The sequence below is a fragment of the Bactrocera tryoni genome, chromosome 2 (assembly GCF_016617805.1).
Source record: "Bactrocera tryoni isolate S06 chromosome 2, CSIRO_BtryS06_freeze2, whole genome shotgun sequence".
NCBI lineage: Eukaryota > Metazoa > Arthropoda > Insecta > Diptera > Tephritidae > Bactrocera > Bactrocera tryoni.
The window spans coordinates 70094254-70117402 of NC_052500.1; the positions used below are offsets into that span (position 1 = coordinate 70094254).

Sequence of the window (23149 nt, forward strand, 5' to 3'; positions counted from 1 at the left end):
GGCATAAGTAAGGACAATATATGCAGAAAACGCCAAGAAAGTAGGCATGATAGAGACGCTGGAACTTCTTTTAAGCTTCAGTTCAGCACTATCGTGAACTCGACTTAGATATCTAGGAACTTTGCAGTTTAAAAGGCCAGTTGAAGTATCAAAATTAGATAACAAGACACTCTTAAGGTTCACAAAAAGCGTTACCGACCTCAATGACAAATACTTTAACTCAAATTAAATTGAATCTCCCTTTGACACTGCTAAATACCAGTAGGTCTATGTACTATATAGTATGGCGAGACAGGTAATATAAGCTAACATAACCTTCCTAGAGATCTTCAGCAAACGTCATCAGATGATGTACAATGAATGAGGGGTCGCCTTGTCCGAAACCTAACCAAGTATAACTACGAGTAGGTTCGGAAAGGTCTGTTCTTACCTTGGTGACACTGCGGTTGTTGCTCAACGTCATTCTGTAAAGACATATTAATTTGGAGGTATAACAAGCTCAGACAATGCGATATGCCGACGACCCTTTTCGAGCTGTGAAAAGCTGTCTTGTAATCGATGAAGAGATGGCAGTTGCCAAGTTCATACTCTCGAGTCTTAATATGCAACAGTAGAACTTTTGAGTCCAAAGCCACATTGATACCAATCTTTCGGTGCTTGACATACATGACTTTGTCATGGCTTTGCTTTATCATACCAAAATTTTTGAGTTCACTTCTCCACAGGCGGGATTTTTCGTCAAAAAACAGATTAAAAAAGTATTGCTTTCATATTTTCTGTTGGTCTTTCGCATCTAAGTACGAAGCTTGATCTTCTGACAGAACTTTCGAGTATCATTCCTGCCTTTACATACTTCGATCACTTCTTGCTTACGGTTTTTTGTGCCCGTTTTTCGCTTCTCTCTTACATCCTGAATTTCCGATATCATTTGCATATGGTTCTCGTATATTCTGAATGCAAGACTCTTTCGCAAGCTGAGTTCTCAGCAGTGGTTTCGTGACACTACTTTATACGCTTTCAGCAGTAGCGCACGAGAAGGAAGTGGGAAATGGGGATCTACTGTATGCATCGGGATGGGAGCTTTCAATTCTCACCCGTTCATAGAGACACAGACTAGTATTATCCCAGTTTTGCGATGTCAAGCTTCCTCTGAACGCTAGAATGTGCGTTATTAGCGGTGCTAAGTCTTAATCACACTTTGACTTCATGTCGATATTTAAACTACGAAACATACGCCACACATACACTGATTAGGAGATAACCACATTGCGTTATGAATATAACGGTGAACAATCTGGTGCTCTACGCTACCATGATTTTCGTCATGGCGAAGTCGACAAGTTTGAGGTATTTGTAGTGGCCTTGTGGAGACGAAACTGTAGGACCAAACGAACCTTCTTACTCTTTAACAAAGTGAGCGTGACTGGGGTCTTAAGTTTTCTCGAGTTTTTCCTCCGGCGTTCGTGATGTTGAAATATACTATATTAAGGGGAATAGTACTAGTTAGTATTTTCGTTCTCTACGGTTAGCCATGAGAATATATGGCTATAGACAAACAGAGATTTCATTACACGCTTAGTAATCACAGCTGTAATTTACAGCGTTGGTAGAGATCAAAGATCGCCTTCGTTGAGCAACCTTGTCCTGTGCACCTTCGGCAGTGACATCAGTACTACATTTTGGAGTAATAGTTTAATAGAGGCACCTTAGGTTAGGTGAGGATGATCCCTTCGCAAAGTGGAGGATCACACTTAGACTGTTATATATATATATATATATTATACGATTCTTTGTGAAAGTAGACGAAAAACTTCTGTCCGTGGATATCAGCTTTAGAAAAAATGCTTTATTTCTGTTTCTGCTATTTCATCTAGATGTATAAAAGTATTAGTCCGACGTTCAATCTTACAGCATGAATTCCGATGAGGCAGTGTGCAGTTAGAATTCCTTCAACAATTGAATGATAGACCTTGCTTAGAGCTTCCTAGCTCTCTGCCGATTTACCCAGACCAGAAGGACTGCTCCTTATCAATACCTTTTCAAAACCAATTGCTACTTGGTGTGTTCAGAATTCCCGGTGATTGCCTACTTGTGATTACATTTCCGTGGTTTCTCTGTAGTCTTAGATAGCCTTTTACACATGGCTCCCTAACTAACCCAGTGGACGCAGCTGGGGCTAGCTTGTGGAGCTAACCTATGTGCCAATTTGGATCTAGATAGCTTGAAAAGACACGAAAAAATAATATTTATTATACTTCTAAACAAGTTTTTAGTCACTGTACATATATACATACATTATTTACTCCCATACTGATATACCACATAAATGTACTGCCGAAAAAATATTTTGCTGTGTACCTAAAAATACCGTTATACACGCATATTCTTTTTTTGCCTTTGTATATTTTACCATTGTTGTTGTTGCGTATTTATATATATACTATATACATATACATATACAGGTATATAATATATGGTAATTAATTGTGCTCGCCTTGGCCGTGTATTGTTGTATTTTGTAAATTGTATTTGTACTCGTATGCTTGAATCGTGCAGGCAGCATGAATGGCGTTAATGTGATAGGCCTCAACATGCCGGGGCAACAACCAGTGCCTTTGACCGCCGCCACGGCCGGTGCCACCTGCGGTGCTGCGAGGATGCCCTCACCATTGCCAAATCATCCGTCGGGTTCAACGTCGGCAACCGCGCAGACATCGCTAATGCTGACCAGCGGCGGCCCAGCGGTCATAAGCTGTAAGTTTCTGTTTGTGCGACTGTGTGTACATTTCAGTTGTTGTTGTATTTGTTATATCTCTATGTAATATATATATTATTTAGCATTGATTATGCATGCCTGTAAATTTTCCTTTCTTGAATTGCTAAAATGTTTCTCTTCTTTGCTTTTTCTTTCTTTCAACCCTTTTTAGCCATTTCAAAGCACACCGTATCGATTTAAATTTATTTCTTCTTCTTTTTTTATTATTTTCTTTCCCACAAGTTGCATGAAAGTGAAATGTGTCTACAATAAGCTTTAGTGCTTTTTTATGTAAATTGCGTAAATGCCTTTTTGATTATTCTCTTTCGAATATTTTGTCAATTAAGGAAGTCTACATGGGCTTTACTGACGTTGACTATGTTCGGAGTGTAAAGTTTTTGCATAAATTATACTACTCAACAAAACTGAAGGAAAAAATTTGCGACTGAAGTGCTAAGAGGGCTGTGGGGTAGTTGAGTTTTCGAATTTGAATCACGTATCTTTATTTTCCTTCATGGGTATAACATCCTTCGAAAATCGTGGAAATATAAATAAAGCGATAAAGCTCCCTCCGTTTAATAAGCATTCAAGCTTATTGTTTCCAATTTCTAACCCACAATAATCGATGAGTTTGAGATCCCAAGACAGGCAAGTTCAAGAAAACGGATCGGTGCCAAGACCCGTCAACTCGGCAGAATTCCTCCATAATACTTCAGGAATGTTTTCTGGCGCTACGACATTAACGGAAGCTTTGTTTGACTCGTTGGAAATACTGAAAATTCTCTGGCAGATAGACTCAATTTGATTCTAAATTGTTTTGTTATCCATTTCGAGGTTACCAAAGGTTTCTTGAATTTTTGAACACAACCAACACAAAACTTATTTCACTTTGTAAACAAAACGAAATACCATCGAAGAGAATCACTTGAAGGAAATATTTTAAAATTTAAACCTATCATCCACCGAAAGATAGTCACGTATTCAAGTCACTAGGCCATTACAAGCACCTTCCTTAGAAATTTACGATGACTTCGAGAATTTATGAGAATTTCAGAGGAGCTGGGAACAAAAATTGCTATCAGTGCTATATACACTTTATATATTGTATGAAAAACTGTTAAAAAAAGATCTTTACAACAGATGATTCTCCTTTGATTTGTCATAGACCAGGTAATATCCTAATCATGAATACATAGCGTTTTCTAAAATTTAAAGTTGTCACGAAACGTTATAAAAACTTATGAAAAGATCACTGTACTCTGTCTCATATTAATACAGGGAGCTCGAGCTTCTACAAGAGGCCATCAAACGAGTCATAACCCTAGAAGGAAATTATACTGAATTTATAATACGGTCTTTAAACTGTACTAAATGTAGAATCAACTGGGATTACCAAATAAGTTTAATCATTAACGACAGAAAAAATCTTTCAAAATTTCGTTTGATCGTCTATCAGCTCACCTTTATCGCAAACTTCAGATCTCTGCTGGAAACTTTTATGTGGATCTTATCCAATTCTTCTATCTCTCATTCTCTACGGTGAGGAACAATGTTATACCATAAGTGCACAGCAGAATCGTTAGCCACTCTGTGCTCATCTGCTAGACTGAAACTCCATAATAATATACCTATGTGCTTTGGTTTTGAGTGATAAATTCAGCTAACATTTTCTTAAACTAAATCGGCGTTTTGGCATGCAATCCCTCATTCAGCTGGCATTTTCTTAAGATTAATAGGCGTTCTGATATTCAGTGGTTTATTTATTTATCATTTCCTTAAGGTGAATTAATGCTTTAATATTCAGCACTTAATTCAGCTGATATTTTCTTAAGCTGAATACCCGCTTTGTTATTCACGAATCACTCAGCTAACTTTTCCTTAATTTTATGTGAATAGACGTTTTGATATTCAACACTTTATTCAGTTGACATTTTCTTAAGCTGAACAGGCGTTTTGGTATTCACTGATTAGTTCAGCTAACATTTCCTTTAGCTCAATAGTTGTTTTGGTGCTCAGTAATTAATTTAAATGTCATTTTCGTAAGCTGAATAGGAGTGTTTATGCGTATAGCCTTATTCAGTTAACTTTTCTTAGTTTTATTTAAATAGACATTTTGATATTCAGCGTCTTATTCAGCCATTTTCTTAAGCTGAATAGAAGCTTTGCTATACAGCGATTTAATCAGCTAACTTTAAAATTCATTTTGCTTGAATAGGCGCTTTAATATTTAGCAATTTATTCAGCCAATATTTGCTTAAGCTAAATATGTCTTATGAAACAGAAAAGTCTGAAAAGCTTGGTATATATGTATTTAAACTTAATGCCCTATAAAGTAATTGCCGTTATATATGTATAAAGAATAATTTTATTTGAATAGACGTTTTGATATTCAGCGATTGATTCAGCTAACATTTTCTTAAAAGTAGACGTTATGTTGTTCAGTAATTAATTCGGGTAACATTTTCGTAAGCTGAATAAGCGTGTTGATATTCATCGCATAATTCAGCAAACTTTTTCTTAAACTTTATTTGAATAGACGTTTTGATATTCAGTGCCCTATTCAACCAACACTTTCTTAAGCTGAATGGGATATTGATATTCAGCCATTGATTCATCCTCATATTTTTTTAGCTCAATAGTCATTTTGATATTCAAGAATTTATTTAGCTGACATTTTGGTAAGCTGAATATGCGTGTTGTTATTTATTGCTTTATTCAGCTAACTCTTTCTTATTTTAATTTAAATAGAGGTTTTGATATTCAGCGCCTTATTCAGTCAACATTTTTTGAAGCTGAATAGGTGTTTTGGTATTCAGCGACGATTTCTTAAGCTAAATAGCTTATATAAATAGGCGTTCTGATATTCAGTGATGTATTTGCTTACGTTTTCTTACGCTAAATAGTTGTTTTGATATTCAGCCAACATTTTTTTGAGCTGAATAGGCTTTTTGGTATTCAACGATTCTATCGGCTAATATTTTCTTAAGCTGAACAGGTATTTTGGTTTCAGCTAACATTTTCTTAAGCTAAATTGTTTTTTTGGTATTCAGCGGATAATTCAGCTAACATTTTCCTTAGCTGACTATGTGCTTTGACATTCAGTGGTACATTCAGCTAATATTTTCTTGAGCTGAATAGGATTTTTGCTTTTTTTTTAAGCTAAATTGTTTTTTTGGTATTTAGCGGATAATTCAGCTAACATTTTCCTAAGCTGAGTAGGCGTTTTAACATTCAGTGGTACATTCAGCTAATATTTTTTTGCGCTGAATAGGATTTTTGCTATTCAGAGGTTTATTAAGTTCATAAGTGCTAAAATATAAAAGGTTCGAGAAGAGTGCTATGCATATATAATATTTAAGGATGGAAATTGTCTTTATTACAATGGCTTAGTCTCTGCCTGAAAATTCGAGCTCTATATATTACTCACCTGAAGCAGTAATATTAGTTTATCATCACCGAAATATACCGACAACCACTTCGGAATTGCGCTTTTCTGAAAAGTTGTTAGATTAGCAATTAATTTATCTACTGCTCATCCGGGTATATTTCTTCTTCTAGCATATTTTTCGGTAGGTCTAAAGGTCTAAAAAGGTCAAAGCAATTAAAATTTAAAATGCCTTTCCTTTTCTTATATGCTATAAGGATAACCTTCATATACCATCCAATTAAGACCACACTCGTCTACGCAAATTTTTTCATATGATGCATATTTTACCACAACAACTTAAAGTTTTCGAATCTGTCATTTTTGGGAACAGAAATTACTTGCACAACATGCTCAACTACTTACATCGCTTTCACTCTAAACTCACATTACCGATCCACAGAGTGGGAGCGCGCGTCAAGAGTGAAAAACGCAACGCGCATAAAGTCAAATTTAAGTTTTCACTACAATTTATTTTAACTTGTATCGCATTTGAGTCGCAAGGCTCCCAAAACGATGCTACGAATGAGAAAAAGTTATTAGTTTTTGTTTTTTTTTTTGTCTGCTTTCTGTTTTTCTCTTTGCGAAAATGACAGCAAGTTCTTCATAAATAATTTCTGCAGCTGTGCCAAAGCGACATGCAGAATCAATGAGTCGGCAGCTTACTTACACAGTTGCTTACTCGATTGCTTGCTCACTCACTAATTCACAGAGTGAAGGGAAGTAAAATTCACTCACTTAGTCGCTTGCTCACTTGTGCAACCGTGCATCTACTGTGTTGCTCATTTCTCTAGATAAACTACACACACTCTTTTTACTTTGCTTGCACCACTTAGTGCTTGCTTTTTGGTGAAAAGTTTAAAATTTACTTTTGGATAATTACACATCTCAATTTAAAGTTTCAAGCGGACGAAGAAGCACAGAGATTGAGTTCTGTTTGCTCTGATTGCTCTTTGCTTGCTTTGGGTGGTCGTATTTATGCCCGAACCTGATTGCTGCAGCAGAGTATATTTTTTATGTTAACCTACTAACGAACTTTAATATTTACTTCGAGCTTCCGCTAGATTTCACAAAGGTTGATTCAAAGCGAGAGAGACACGAACAAAAATAAGGGACACATTCGCTCAGAGTTGTGTTATTGCAATAGATCCCACCTGATAATTTGCACCGGAGTTCCGTGAATGACTGTCAAAGTTTTTGAAAGAAGCGAAAATCGGCGGACTTAGAGTTAGCAGATTATCGGTGTTGTTGGAGATAAATTCACTCTTTCAACATATAAGTCAAAACTTGAAAGCTCAGTTGAAACTTCAACTAAAGCATAAATCTCATCAATACTCGGTTGGAACTCTAACAAGAGCTAAAATCTGCGGTTTGGCTGGATCGAGAGCAACGCATTGGCACATGATTTCACAAACTTGCTCGCATCATTCGATAAAAATACCGTAAAATCCACAAAAATATGCAAGAAATACGAAAATTGTGGTTGGAATTCGAACAAAGCTTTGCAAAGAGCTTTTGATAATGGTAATGCAGAATCTACATACCTCTTTAAACTCTGGATAGTTTTGAGGACTTTTATAGCTATCCACACTTCCAACATTTGACGAAAATTTCGAAGTTGGCAGGGAATACAGATATTATCTCTCTCAATAACAGCATTCAAATATCGTAAAAGCCAAAAATATGCAAGAAATACGGAGATTGTGGTTGGAATTCGAACAAAGCTTTTTATAGAGCTTTCAAAAGCTTTTGCAATTGTCCACAACCTAAATTGAAAATGCCGAAAGACTAGTGAACCAGGTAGTTAATGTAAAAACTATCTCCTAAAACTCAAGATGGATCGTTTGAGGACTTTTGCAGCTTTCCAGGCTTCCAATATTTGATGAAAAACCCGAAATAGTCAATGAACTGGGATACAGATATTATCTTTCTCATCAACAGCTATCAAATACTGTAAAAGTCACCAAAATATGCAAGAAATATATACGATGATTGTGGTTGAAACTCGAACAAAGCTTTGCATAGAGCTTTTGCGCCTGTCTAGACTCCCCTCAAACATTGGAAATCCTGAAAAACCAATGAACTGGGCAGGTAATGCCCAACTTCTTGTCCAAACTCTCAATAGAGCTTTAGAGAACTTTTGCAGCTATCCAGGCTTCCATCATTAGATGAAAACCCCGAAATAGTCAATGAACTGGGTAGGAAATACAGATATTATCTTTCTCAATAATAACATTCAATTCTTTGACATATAAGAAGAAGGGCCTATGCGCGGTTGTAGCCCTGCTGTTGTTATAAAAGCATTCTTTTGAACATTCCTCGAGTGTGCGTCTTTGGCAAATGTTTTCCAATCGACGAGACATGGTACTTAAGACTAATATTCTCTTCTTTTGTGATACATTTTAACTACTTGTAGAAAGGCCTAACCCGTTGCCATTGGATTAGTAATACAGGGTCGAGAAATCACTTCATAATTAAATCCAAATCTCATAGGTTCTTACAGGATACTGGGTCTCACTTGGGAGTCACGGCGTCCACCTACCACTGATTCGTTATTCACAAAAAGTATTTTGTACGTTTCTGTCATATTTTTATGCTCCGAAAAGAGTATATTAAGTTTTAAACGAAGTTTGTAAGACACAGAAGGAAACGTCGGATCCCCTAAAGTAAAGTATCCGTTCCCATGACAGTCGGGTCTACGTAATCGGAACGGATCCGGATTTTATATGAAAATTAGATCATCTTCTGAGATATCGATCGCACACTTCCTATTCTTCTTAAGGAGCTGCTCATTTGTCGGAATTGATGACATCGAACTACTATAGCATATAGCTGTCATACAAACTGACCGATCAAAAATAAGTTCTTGTATGGGAAACTCTTTTATTTGTCAAGATAACCTCACAAAATTTGACAAGGGTAATTTTCTTCAGCAATACCATTACCTCCGAAGTTATTTTACAGGCCAGACGACTATAGCGTATAGCTGTCATACAAACTGAATAATCAGTATAAAGTCCTTGTATGGGAAACTCTTTTATTTGCCAAGATATCTTCACGAAATTTGGCGCTGATTATTATCCATAAAATATCTACAATTTTCAAAGAATTTGTTCGGATCAAACCATTATAGCATATAGCTGTCATACAAACTGAACGATCGAAATCAACTACTAGTATGAAAGAATTTTTTGTTTCTTAAGATATCTTCATGAAATTAGGTATGGATTATTTTTCAAATCATCGCTACAATCACCGAAGAAATTGTTCAGAACGGACTACTATAGCATATAGCTGTCATACAAAATGACCCTTCAAACTCAAGTACTTGTATGAAAACATTTTTATTTGGATAGGTTTCGCAACAAAAGTCGGCTTAGATGATAACCTCAGACATCACTACAATCTCCAAAGAAATTGTAGAGATCGGGCCACTATAACATATAGCTGGCATACAAACTGACCGATCTAAATCAACATAAATATCATCTTTTACCCTTTTAAATTATAAAAAAATGCACCTGTGAAGGGTATTATAGCTTCGGTACAGCCAAACTTAACATTTTTTCTTGTTTTGCATACGTTTCGGCGCGATTCGTATCTACCTTACTCATTTTCGCTGCAATTTATGTTCACTTTTCTTTTTAGCCACTTTTGATTACGCCAACAATCGCCAAAAATGCCGTCATTTTTGGTCAAACTTATTAACTCATTAATGTAAAATGTTGTGAGCTTTCACCGTTGCTCGCAGCACAACAGTGGCGGGGAAGTGGGCGGAATTATGGTTCAGCAGTGGAAGCCAAAGCTTATTGCTGCTTATGAAACGAAATATGGACGACACTAAACGGCAGCTAGCCGCCACATACAATAAGTATATGTGTGTATGTATTTGTGTGCGCGCTCATTTGGACAACACCAAAGCCAGCCGCTGAGCAACAGCAACTATTACGGTAATCTGCGTTAAATGGAAAAACTTTTTCAATTTCAACGCAAAAGTCTCGAAAATGCATTGCAAACCAGAGCAAAATATTTGGGTGCGACGGCACCAGAATATGGCGCGACATTCGTGTGGGTGTGCAGGCTTCGGTAGTTGCTTAAAATTTTATGCATTTCAATTAAACTAAATTTTAAACATTCCGTTTAAGTGATGAAGGGCCTTACGGAGGCAGACGCCAGGCAGCTACTGAAGCGTCGAAAGTGAATTGCTGCAAGTCTGGGGTTGATAACTCCCATATATATATATATATATAATTAATGTGGACAGCCGGTTAGTTTCCCCCACACTTTGTCAGCAATTACAGCCATTTTGTAAATATGGTTTCATTTCCTGTTCAAATTTTAGTGTTCTCCGTTGACACGCGCAACGTAACTTCAAAATTGTACATTAAATTATAACGTAAATGGCGGAAAATTGCTCAAAAGTGCAGCAGCAGCACATAAAGTATGCACATTTTCAATTGGGGTGTCGCGACGCTGTGGCGCCTGGCGATATGCAACGATATTTAATGGCAAAAATGCAGCGACTAACTGACTAAAAGCACAGGCGCGTTAGTTGTTGTTGTTCAGTTCGTTTTTATGGTAGTTGCTGATGTTACAAAATTGTGATTGTCGAGGTTTTCACAACATTTTTGTTGTTGTAAAAAAATTATTTGTTGTTGTAATTATTATAAAGAAACAGTTTATAGCAATAATTTGTCCTCTAAAACATTTTGTTGTTGCTATTGAAAAAAAATATTTGTTTGTTGTTGTGGATTTTTTTGCATAATTTTTGTTGTTTTAATTTTTACAAAATTATTTTTTTCACATTTGTTGTTTTTGTTGTTGCCTTCGCAATATTTGGTTGTTTTTGTTTTTGTAATTTTTGCAAAGATTTGTTTGTTGTAAACATTACAAAAAAAACCGTTTATAGCTGTAATTTTTTCTCTACAACACTTTGTTGTTGTTATTAATAAATATTTCTTTGTTGCTGTGGGTTTTTCTTTCACATAATTTTGTTGGTTTAATTATTAAAAGAAATATTCTTGTCATTTTTGCTGTTGCGTTTAAAATATTGTTGGTTGTTGTTGTGATTTTGCAAAAGGTTTTGTTTTTTTGTTGTTTTTCCTGTTACTGTTGTTGTTTTTTTTGTTGTTGTGTTTTTTACAAATAATTTGTTTATTGTTGTTGTTCTATTCGCTTATATAATATTTTCCAGTTATTTTTTGACAATTTTGTTGTTGTTGTTTTAATAAAACTTTTAATTGATTTGTTTTTTTTGTTGTTTTTCCTGTTACAACATTTGATTCTTGTGATTTTTACAAAATATAGGGTTGTTGTTGTTTGTAGAACACTTGTTGTTGTTTTTATTGTTGTATTTTTTACAAATAATTTGTTTATTTTTGTTGTTCTTTTAACTTTTGTAACTTTTTTTACTTTTTGAAATTTTGTTGTTGCTGTTTTTAATGAAGATTTCTTGATAATTTTGTTTTTATAAAACGTTTTCTTTTTTCTTATTTTACAAAATGTTTGCTGTTTTTGTTTTCCTTTTTTACAATTTTTTTGTTGTTTTTGTTGCATTTTTACAAACTTCTTAGTTTTTTTGTTATTGCTTTTGGAACACATTCTTGCCTTTTCTTCAGCATTTACAACAATTCGTGTTGTTTTTGTTGTTGCATTTCCTACTATTATTGTTGCTATTTCTGGATTTTATTATATTTTGTACTTCCTGTTATTATTGTTGTTGCTTTTTCTGTTATTATTACGGTTTTTATTGTTATTAATGTTGTTTTTGTTGTTGTAGCCAACTAGCGACTGCCCTCCATCAGCCCATGCATCGTTCACTTCGGCGAGCAGTTAGTTGAACTGTAAATACGAGTAATTTTTCATGTTGTTGCTTTTATTATTGTACTAATATAGCGCTTTTGGCCTTTCGCTCCTTCCATTACCCTTAAAAATATGTTCGCTGTGAAAAGTGAAACTTGTTTGTCGCCGCTCGCAGCGCAGCTCTTCTGTTGACATTTGCCAATTATTTTCGACACTTCAACGAGGTCCACAGCATGGTCCACAGCGAGTCAACACATGGCGTGTCTGTAAGTGAGCTGTGGCACTTGCAGTCTTGTCGCATCGCTCCGAAGTGGGGTCATGTAATGTCGCCGCTGGCAGTTTGCATTCCCCTCAACGAGTTATTTAGATATAAAAACAACAAAAAAAACCACATCAAAAGTTGTTTTTAGTGCAGTACAGACCATTTGTAGTCTTATAGGGTTTACCTAAGCAATTATTCGGTGATAGTGATGATGTAATGAATTTTGGTTTAAAGAGGTTGTGTTGTCAGCCTTTTTTTCTGTAAAAGAGGAGGTAGAAAATGCTTTAGGTAGATGCATGTAAATATGTAAAGAGATTTTTCGAAAATTGTGGAATATTACGTCCCGACTCAGAACTAAAGTTACACATAATCAGTTAGTGCGATTGAATCGCCTTATAACTTTACTTCCAACCTGGGGCCTCATGGACAAATAGTCAACGAATAATATTTATTACTATAGATCACAGCCAAGGGCAATGAGCTGATATTTGGTTAGTCTGACCAGCTCAGTTGCCTTCTTTCGATCCAAACCGTAATCATCCAAGTTACTACGATATTCTCAAAAGTCCGCTTTAAAAGAAGGTTTCCTGCAAGTTTTTGCTATGTTCCCAAAAACACACCTTTAAAAGAAACAGATCACAGGCTCGCACTGTTTACTACTCACTTCCAATGCTTAAAAACCTGTTTGAAAAGTTTTTAGTAATTACTCAAAGGTGGTAAGGAATAACAATTAGAAGACGAAAGTTTCCAAGTCAGTTCAATTGAAAAATGTGAAGTTAATGACTAATGACTGAGAGACTCACATTCACACGACCCATTAACTGGACGCACTTGGGGCTGAGGAAGCTTAGGTTAAATTAGGTTAGGTTCTGTTAAAAGTTCGAAAGGTCTATCCTGTAACGGTTCCCATATGGACAGCTGAGAACGTCGATCCATTGTGATACCTAAATGAAAAGTGTTTATCGAAAAGAGCCTGTCACAAAATTTCATGAGAAGGCTGTAAAAGTATAAGACTTCCGAGGTTTTTTCTGTCTTTCAATGGCTGCTCAGTTGGTTGTTTTGAGCTCACCTGCCACCTCCAGAAAAAATGTTCTGTCATAGCATATGCGCAATAATTGGAAAATGTATATACAGTAAGAACTTATACCATTGCGACTAGATGAACCTTAGTGTGCTCGAAATGCATAGAAATTAGTTGTATCGATGTCTGCTAAGCAGTGAAATCCCGAGATTCAGCGCTGGAACGCAAAAGGACAACGGAGGATCAAATGATTCCTAATCCGATGTAATCGAGCGAGGGTGTACTCCATCGCGAGCGGAACGGCTTTGCATTTTCCAGAGATTCCGCTATGACCAGAAATACAGATGAGTTCATCACCAGGCTTGAATCCCGATCTAGCTTGCAACTATATAAAAATGTTTGAGGATTATTGTCGTACTCAATTATTAAATTTTGTTAAAAAAATATTTTATTGTCATTTTGCAATAGTGCTTTGAGGATCTTCAGTTAATTGAAAAAGTCTTTAAGAAGATTTGTGCAGTACTTTATTTATATTTTTTCGATACTGACTTAAGAAATAATATTTTTTTTTACAAGAAAGTCACAGGGAGCCAAATCTGGCAAATACGGTGACAGCGCGATAACTCTCGTTTCATGGGCAGGCAAAAAGCCAGTCGAAATGAAGCGAGAATTGCGGTGTATTAATGTGGTGAAAAACCCCAATTTTCTTCAAATCCACAAATACGATCGGTTATGATGAATTGCTTCACGTAAATACCTCAAGTAGTGTCACTTATTGACTGTTTGACGCTGTCGAACGAATTAATGGTGAACCGCACGACTTCGTTTTTAGGAAAGATTCAAATGTTGACCGCGGCTTCGTCTCAAATAGACCATCAGTTGAGTCCAATTTTCGATGCCTCGTTCGAGCTTTCGACTGGTAACTGGCGAGTGATATGCATGATGTTTTGTCCCAAGGCCTGAAGCGAAGCAGAATTGTCCGCATAGACTTTAGACTTTACATATTCCCACAGGGAAAAATCTATCGATGTGATATCACACGATTTCGGTGGCCAATCGACCGACCCAAAACGTAAAATTATCTGCTCACCGATGTGATATTTCAATAAATCCATTGATTGATGAGATGTGTGGCAAGTGGCGCCGTTTTGTTGAAACCAAATGTCGCTAGATTACGAGCTGTCCGTTAAAGACCCATTATAAGCTCACTAAATCAAGAAATTGCGCTTTTATTCAACCATTCCAACACGAATATCATTTTAATTGCCACGAATCATAAGCACCAACTATTCATTTGTTCACCAATTTGTTTGCCGACTTCTTGCACGCGCTGTCCAACTGCAAACACGTGTCAGGGAAAGTTTTAATTAAATTCCAGCTGACCAACCTTTTCCACGTACTTCCTGCCTTACTATTCTACAAACTTCTACTTTACACGAACTCTCGCCGCCGTGACAAATTACTTTCGTTCAACACAGTGTTCTCACTTCCGACTTGCTTCAAACGTCAACTGGCTTTCGGCGACCAATGCGCAATTCCCATGAACGCATTGTTGCACGGCATTGACTGAAGGTGACTTGCGACTATGCTGACAGCATAGCCCTTCCATATTTAGTAGTGACTCTGCGACACAACACAAGATGTCCGCTAGTCATTTCGTGTTTGACAAATATGACTTCCAACTGTGTGGCAAGCCGGCAGCAACATATTGTTGCTGTCGCGTGATTAATGTGCGGTACAAATGATTGCGGCGCCAAAGTAAAGTAATAGAAATGAGAAAGAGAGAGAAGAGAGAGAAGGCAGCGAAGCGTAAAAACACTGGTGAGGTGAAAGTCAAAGTGGAATTGTATGAAAATTTTCTTCGAAAGGCGGCGGCTGCCGACTCGGACACTGCCGCCTGGGTCCTTGCTGCCCTCATCCCTGTTGATGTCTTAATTAGCTGCTCTGTTTCTTTCCTTTAGCTCGCAATAAAAACACCAACAGCAGACAGTTTTTCTCTCTTTGTCTGCCACCAATTTTGCCGTGGCTCGCGGTCTTTTGCCCGCTCTGTGACTTGTTGACGCCCAACTTCGGCTTATTTGCATTCTTGCTCAGTTTTACTAATTTCCACAATGTTTGCTTGCTTTTTGCACTCGTATTTATACACGCTTTGTTTTTATTCGCATTCTTTTTTGTTTTTCTTTTTCGAACCGCCACTGAATCGTGATTTTTTCGGAGAATTCTCAGCTGCCGTCGACATGGTTTGCCTCATTAACACTGTTTATTTTAGTTGTTTGCATTTGTTTTTGCTTTTTAATTTATTTTTTGTTCTTGTTTTTCTTTATTTTTCCAACAAATTAAGTATGCATGTGCAAATGATTTACAACCAAAGGCGAAATGACTGTGCAAGAAATGCAATTACAGCCGTCTTTTTGTTGGTTAAGCGGTGTTTATTTATTTTACTTATTTTTTAACTTCGGAAGCGCTGTTGAAGCAGAAAAAAGCAATTAGTTAATTTGACCTGATTCTATTCAACTTGACTTAACTTGGTAAGTCTAGACCTTGCTTGACTTATGCTGTTGGTTCGAAACGAAGTAACTCGAGAAACTAGTTTAAAAGGACTTCGGTGGACTTTTTTGACCGAATAGGACTTCAACTGACTTTAGCTGGGACAACTTATGCAACTATTTTTTAAACTCGACTCGCCTACTGCGCCCGAGCTGGTTCATATAAACTTCACGCACAGACCTATTCGATTATTATTTTCCTAGATTGGTACAATTTTTATCTATGAGCTTGTGAAATTTGATACTCATATTTCAGTTAGTTAGTCTGCGCTTGACAGCTGTTTGTTTTCGACGTCCGTCTATCGGTTTTTACCGTGTTATCGTTAAAAGTATTTCAGGTGATCTACTTTATTACGAACTTGAGTATTTGAGTGGCACAAAGCATTCAGTGAAAGTCGTTAAATCAACGAAAACTTGTCTCATGCGAATCGTCCAACCACTTATGTTAATGACGTTAACACCGAAAAAGTTAAGGCTTGAAAATCATCGTCGTCCAGAGGATCTCAACATCTCATATGAATCGTTTCAACTATTTAGGTATGAAGCTTCTCAAAGACTGACAATTCAGTGGAGATCGTGAAATCATTTAAACCTTGTCTCATATGAGTCGTCCATCTAGCTCTGTTAATGATACTAAGATCGAAAAAGATGATGCTTGAAAATGTTGCCGTCTAGATGATCTCAACTTATATTATGAAATGTCTCAACCATTTAGGTATGAAGTGTGTCAAAGCCTGACTATGCTAGACTAGTAACAAAAGACCTGAATGCGGCGTCACATTCTAGCAAGAATGTGGCTGCCATGAAACGAGAGTCAACACTCATCTAGCATATTTGCCAGACTTGGAACTCTGTAACTTCTTCTGTAAATACATCTATATCAAACAGTTCGTAGTTCTATATTTTCTGTACCCATCGCTCACGCGGACAGCTCCAAATAGGCTGCATAGACCATGCGAAGAACAACTCTCACGAATGCCTCCAGAGCTTTCTCATCCCGGTTTCTCTTCATCTATGTTTCTGTGTCTTATAATAAGACGGTAATGATAAAAGACTTATAGAGCGTAATTTTTGTCCATCAAGAGATGTATCTGCTTCTCAATCCTTTGTCGATCCCAAAGAAGCAGCTGTTAACAAGAGTTTAGATATTATTATGTTCGAAATGCTGAAAGAAAGTGAACTTAAATCAACCTCAGTTGTCGGGATGCAGATCTCGTATAGCAGATTTAGAGCTTTATCCGACGGATAATAATCATAATTTGACTACACAAAAAGCTAAACTTGCTACAATTTCCAATACTTCAAATCTTAAAAAAATACTATATAACCCACGGAGAGTTATAACCAATTCTTCTTAATCAAATCATAACCTTGTTCAATGTGATTAGCAGACTTATCTGAGCTGATAATCCCACACACTCGACTTACTAGCGTAATGGCTACCTCCTTACCCCAAATTAAAATTGTATGCCCAAAAGATATGTCAAGTAGAAGATGAATCTATGGAAGAAGTTCTTCTTCAATCGGATGGCAGTAAAGTACTCAGAGACATAATGTTTAGGCATTCTCTGTATATCTTCAGTGTCTATGAAAATAAAGAAGAAGGAGAATGACTAAAAGTTTCTTCCGAAACATAATTTTTCTGCTAGTACTCTCTATAACTGAACTAAATAGTCAGTATCTTATTTGGATGTTGCAGCTTTTCCACTTGGGAAGCAGAGGAAGTTGATGCTGCCGTCCAATAACACTTTATTTATCTATTCTCTCTATCCTTTTTTAAAATTGACTGAGAACCTTTGAGAAATTTTGAAAAATATCTCTGAGGAGCTTATTCTCGTCAGAACGTCACTTTAATTCTTTCTGAAAATGTACATAGCCCTAGCGACATCTAAATTATCAGAACATTGAAATAATCACTTGGTGCTTGATGCGAACTATAAGGTGTATGCATAAGAATCTTCCAACCAAGCCCCTGATGATAACGATATGTGCCGATCGAACACAATTTCTCTTCTGTTGGTGAAAACTTGTTGCTACTGCAGGATTCCTTTCTTCAGGCGGTTCAATTGTCGATAGTACCGAATTACAAGTTTTGTCGTAGGAAGCAATTTACATATAGTAGACGATTCTCTGCCCTGGTTATTATATGCACCAAATACGTAATCACACAATCCGCTTATCTTGGCTTTGCCGTAGTCTGCCATGGCTTACCGTGACCTTACCGGAACACTTTTCACTTGCCCTTGTAAGACCTGACCCACTTTTCGTCACCAGAAACCAGCTGCAACGAAAATGATTTGACTTCTTTCAAATCAGCAGTGAATCACATATTGGAATTTGGTTCATGAGTTCATTTTGCGTTAACTGGAGGGCCAACCATATAGCAATATTCTTTTTGTATATAGCCTTGCTAATTTAAATGGTTATTAACGGTGTTCCGTGAAATTTTTAGCTACTGGATTGTTGAAACAGCTTACATAAAGATCGAACTCAAAGATTTGCACTATTTTATCCATATTTTCTTCAATTGGCTTTAATATTTAAATTATAAAGACTGAATCGACGAAACCAAAACTGCATGTGAAAAAAATAAATTTTAAAATATTTTTAGTATCACGATATATATTTTAGCATATTTATACACATTGTATAATATGTAGTTGCTTGAAAAAAATTGCTGCAGTAACTTTTGCATTAAAATCTTTCGACTTCCCCCTTCATTTTATAATATCTGAGGTTAGAAAAACTTTTCTCTAAATTTTCTAAATTTTACTAAAATATTACTACTCACCAATAAGCTATATTCATACATACATATATAGAACAGTTAATATAGTTTCGCCTACTAATTTGCGCTTCATATGTCTTCTCTCTTCTCTTTTCTCAAATCATTAGCGGATTACTTGAGCGTGCCTCAGATACAGAGTTTGCAGCCGCGCGCCGCCACAACGGGACATGACTTTATGCTGCCACTGCAACCTAAGCTGTTAGCGCCATTAGGTAAGTTCACCGACTTGCAACGACTTGCAATTAATATGCCACACACCATTCTTTGCATTTCTTCTTTCTTTTATGTCTACTTTGCCTTACTTTATGCCTTTGTTCTCACCCTTTTGCCTTTAGAATGCAAAGATCATCACGCGCTGCAGTTGGCGCCGCAACATCTGCCTGGCGCCGATGGCATGCATAACGGTGTACAATTACATCACACGCAGGCGCCCTACCACATCACCGGCGCGCATCATTGCCTCAGCAGCAGCGGCGGCGCTGCTGGTGGTGGCGTCGGCAGCACGGACAGCATCAGCGGCAGTCACTCGGGCAGTCGCGCCGCCTTAAATGTGCCGCCCACTATTAGCGTGGCCTCCGCGCAAATGCCGCATGGCGTACGCACACCCAACCTGAGCGCGCGCGCTGCACAAATATTGGCTGCGCAACAAATGCGTGAGCAAGCGGCCGCCGCCGCCGCCAGTGCTGGTCACGGCAATGTGCATCATACAAGTGGTTGTAATATAACGATTGCGGTCAATGATGGCGGCGGTGGTGCGTTGCTGGAAATGGAGAACTCCAATGCGTACATGGAGCAGCAGCAACAACATCAACATCAACAACAACAACATCAGCAACACCATCAGCAAACACAGTGCTCGCCGCAGTGCACACAAAGTCCACAAAAGCAACAGCAACATCACTACCAACAACAACAGCAGCACACGCAACATCATCACCCACCGCCGAAGGTGACGCTGCTGGACGATGGTTGCAGCAGCGATTGCGCCAATGCGACGGATGAGGGCGAGGACGACTATGAGAGCCGTAATGGCAGTGTTAATGAGTATACAAATGGTGATGATGGCGATGCCGTTGGTGGTGGTGGTGGTAGTGGTAGAGGTGGCAGCGGTGGCCGCTTATACGGCACCGATTTGCGCTGATTGCGGGATGTCGGTTGGAAATTTCCATTTTAAATGGACGGAGCTAAATGTCTGTATGTGTGTATGTATGTAGCAGATAGCCAGTATAACTGTATATTTCGTGTTAATTGTGTATGGTGCGGTCAACGGTTGGAAGCGGATGTAAGATAGACAGTTAATGAGTTTCAACGAGCAGCCATTAAGCGCAAATTTATAAGGCTTCTAGTGTCGTAAGTTTTTGTTTTTGTTATTTTCTTTTTTCGTTAAGTTTGTAGTTTATATAGTGTATAGTATTTTAAGATTTTTAATTGACTTAAAGCGTAGCGTAATTTAAATATGAACAACAGGTGTTGCAAATTAATGTAGATTACTTGAGAGGAAAGTCGGTGTCTAGCAAATTCTTCTATAAGTGGTTGTGGGGAATAAAATTGCAATTTCCGTTTTTCGCACTAAGCCACAAACAAACTTAAACAATGTCGTCGCTAAAATCTCTTCTAGGAGTTTCATTTCTCGTGATAAAGTGCCAAGTCCTTGAAGTCGAGTTCTGCCTTTGAGAGCCGACTGTTTTAAGAAAGAACGTTAACTTCGGTATATGCTCCCAAAGGCTTAAAGGACTATCAAGAAGAAAGTGGTGAGTTACTTTCATCTCGTCTTTTTCCATAAAGCTTCTGCAGATGGCGTCTGGTAGGATTCCCAGCCTTACAACATGAACACCAATTAAAACCCCCACCCTCGCCTAAGAAAACATTCACAACTAAGGAGAGACTGGCCTTACTGAATGCAAAAAGATAACTGGATCTCTGGCGATCGATCTTGGGTCAAAAGGGATTTGCGAATGGTAGCCCAGCGCTGGCCAAGCTTGCGCGAAGCCCAGCGATCTGGTAGTCAAACACAAGAAGATACGGAAGCACCCATCCGCACCCATTCAAGCGATAGCGGTGAGCGGTTTTAAGGTATCTTTCCTTAGTAGCTCATCAGCTTTACAATTGGTAGCTTATTGGCTGCAACGTCGGCTTGGAAAACGCTGTGATAGTCGGGAAGTCTGAAACTGGAGTTGATAGAGAGCTCTTACAGTAAACCCTTCCAACAATGCTTCTCCCAAGTTATGACCCATCCGTAAAGAAGCTTATTGTCCAAACCACAACTCTTTCGCCAGTATATGGGCAGAGAAGGAGTCGCAGCTCCATGAATCCAGTGATCCGGTATGAAGTCAGAAGTTTTGAAGATTTCTGAATGTTCTGACACGTGTTGATTTAGGAACCAAAATTCTCATAGTCTGATAGCAACTTCCGCTGCCATACACCTTGCGACGATTACTACGGGCACCATGTGCAAAATGGTGTTAAATGCCATGGTTGAAGTGGGCCTTAGTGCACCATACATGCAGTTGAGTGCCACCCGCTGAACGCTCTCTAGTTTCTTTAAAAGTATGGTCTTTTCTAGAGCCCTCCCCCACTACACAAAGATTCCATAAAACGTAATGGGCTTGAGCTGTGGTGTCGAATAGCCAGAGAACCACTTTCGGTGAGAGACCCCACCTTTGGCAATAGCTCCTCACCGGGGCCACCAGGATCTTGTATCTTCTAGTAAATAAAACGATCTCAGTATTATTTGGGTAGCTAGCGAGACCACTTCCACCTGGCCAATTTGCACGGTACTCAAGAATTTTCCTGTGACCATAAGCTCTACATGTTCTACATAGAAGAAGAAGAGAGAGCTCTCTACTTTGTGGAGTTCCCTTACTTACTTTCATGGGTTTTCTTCATCACGTTTCTATGCGACATTTTTGGAAGCTCCCTCTTTATAAAGGGAGGTCCCAACAATAAATTCCTTAACCGTAATGGCTTCCCCAATCATGCTACGATAACGCGCAGGGCAGTATTTACTGACTTTGCACTAAGCAAGTTGCGCCCCTTATAAATGGTCCCTCGAAATGCGTTCCCTTATGTACCAGTCCATCTGTCTCTCCAGGGTTTTTAGTAAGAAGGATGAGATGCTGATGGACCTGAAGTCCTTGGCCGTAACGTGGCAGCCCCTGCCAGCCTTCGTGATGAACGTGTCTCAGACTCGTAAAGCCCTTAAGGAATACTTATATCATTTTGAAACAAATGCTGAATATCTTTGTACCTAATCAAAAATTATAAAATATCATCTTCTTAAATTTTGAGTAAATATTCCTCATATCAAAAATAAAACTTAAAATAATAATTCAGTTAGTTACTCATTATTATTAATTGCATTTAGTAAGCCCAAAAGCTTTCTTTGGCATTTGTCTTTGACAAATTGTCTAACTATGAAATCCATTAATCAGCGGATATCTCCCATCAGCTCGTCATATCGTCACCTAAAATGTAAATAACGTAACATCAATAAGTTTACAGGCGAAGGTAAAATGATATAATAGAAACTACTAATATCGAAACAAAATTAAGTTTGGCTAGGTTAATCTAGTAGGCCAACGAGCCACGCCACGCGACCCCTTTTGGTCCTTTGGAGTTCATGAGGAGTAGTGATCCTTTAAGATGTCTGCGCTTGACGCGAAATTTAACAGACTTTGCGGCCTCACTATCGATACCTCCTGCAGTTTATCATATCGTGGGGAGCCCAAATGCTTACAGCGTAGTCTTGCCAATACGGGACAACTGAACTAGAGATGCTCCATTGTTTGCATGGTGCCTTGTTTACACATTTTCTGCAGTCTTCTCGATCTGTCAGCCTAATTCTACGAGCGTGTGTGTATTTCGCCACCAGATAGTAACGAGTTAGTATTCGGATCATATTCCTACAGTCTCTGCTATCGAGTGCACATAGGAATTTTGTGTACTTCCATTGTACCGTTTTGCCTATGATATCGATCTGAAATTTTGTACAGTACTTTTTCTCTCCAAGAAGCCGATAATTCGTCGGCGCCACAGATTTTGGATCACTTTAGGATATAGCTGCCATACAACCCGAACGATTTAAATCATATCCTTATATGGAAAACTTTTTTTGTTTTCATGATAACTTCACGATATTTGGTACAAATTATTTCACAAGGCAGCGCTATAATCTCCGAATGTATTGTTCAGATCGGACCGCTATAGCATAGCTGTCATACAAACTGCTTGAACAAAATCGAGGCAAAGATATTTTTATATGCTTTTTACTATAGGAAATGTATCTGTGAAGAGTAATATGGTTTCTGTACAAACGAAGTTAAAGTGTTTTCTCAATGTTTAGATTTTTTTGAATCAATAAATTCAATATTATTTATTTTGGCTGACCCCAATATACATAAATTCCATAACCAAGATTTTTCGCATTCTTCAGCTCTGTCAATGACTTATACGACATGCTTTTAGCATACATTGTACTCATCAACACACATTCACACATACATACGAACTTCGAAAATTCCCCCAAAACAAATTTAGCGGTGCTTACCCACG

General features: G+C 37.8%; 1 protein-coding gene across 1 annotated transcript in view; it reads left to right on the forward strand.

Moving 5' to 3' along the window:
• Nucleotides 1–19739, forward strand: part of LOC120768539 — a 72743-nt gene extending 53004 nt beyond the window's left edge. The window contains exons 9-11 of the mRNA XM_040095276.1: nt 2557–2754; nt 18706–18810; nt 18934–19739. Coding sequence (XP_039951210.1) covers nt 2557–2754; nt 18706–18810; nt 18934–19739 — 1109 coding nt within the window. The remainder of the gene's footprint in view (nt 1–2556; nt 2755–18705; nt 18811–18933) is intronic.
• The last annotated feature ends 3410 nt before the right edge of the window (nt 19740–23149 follow it).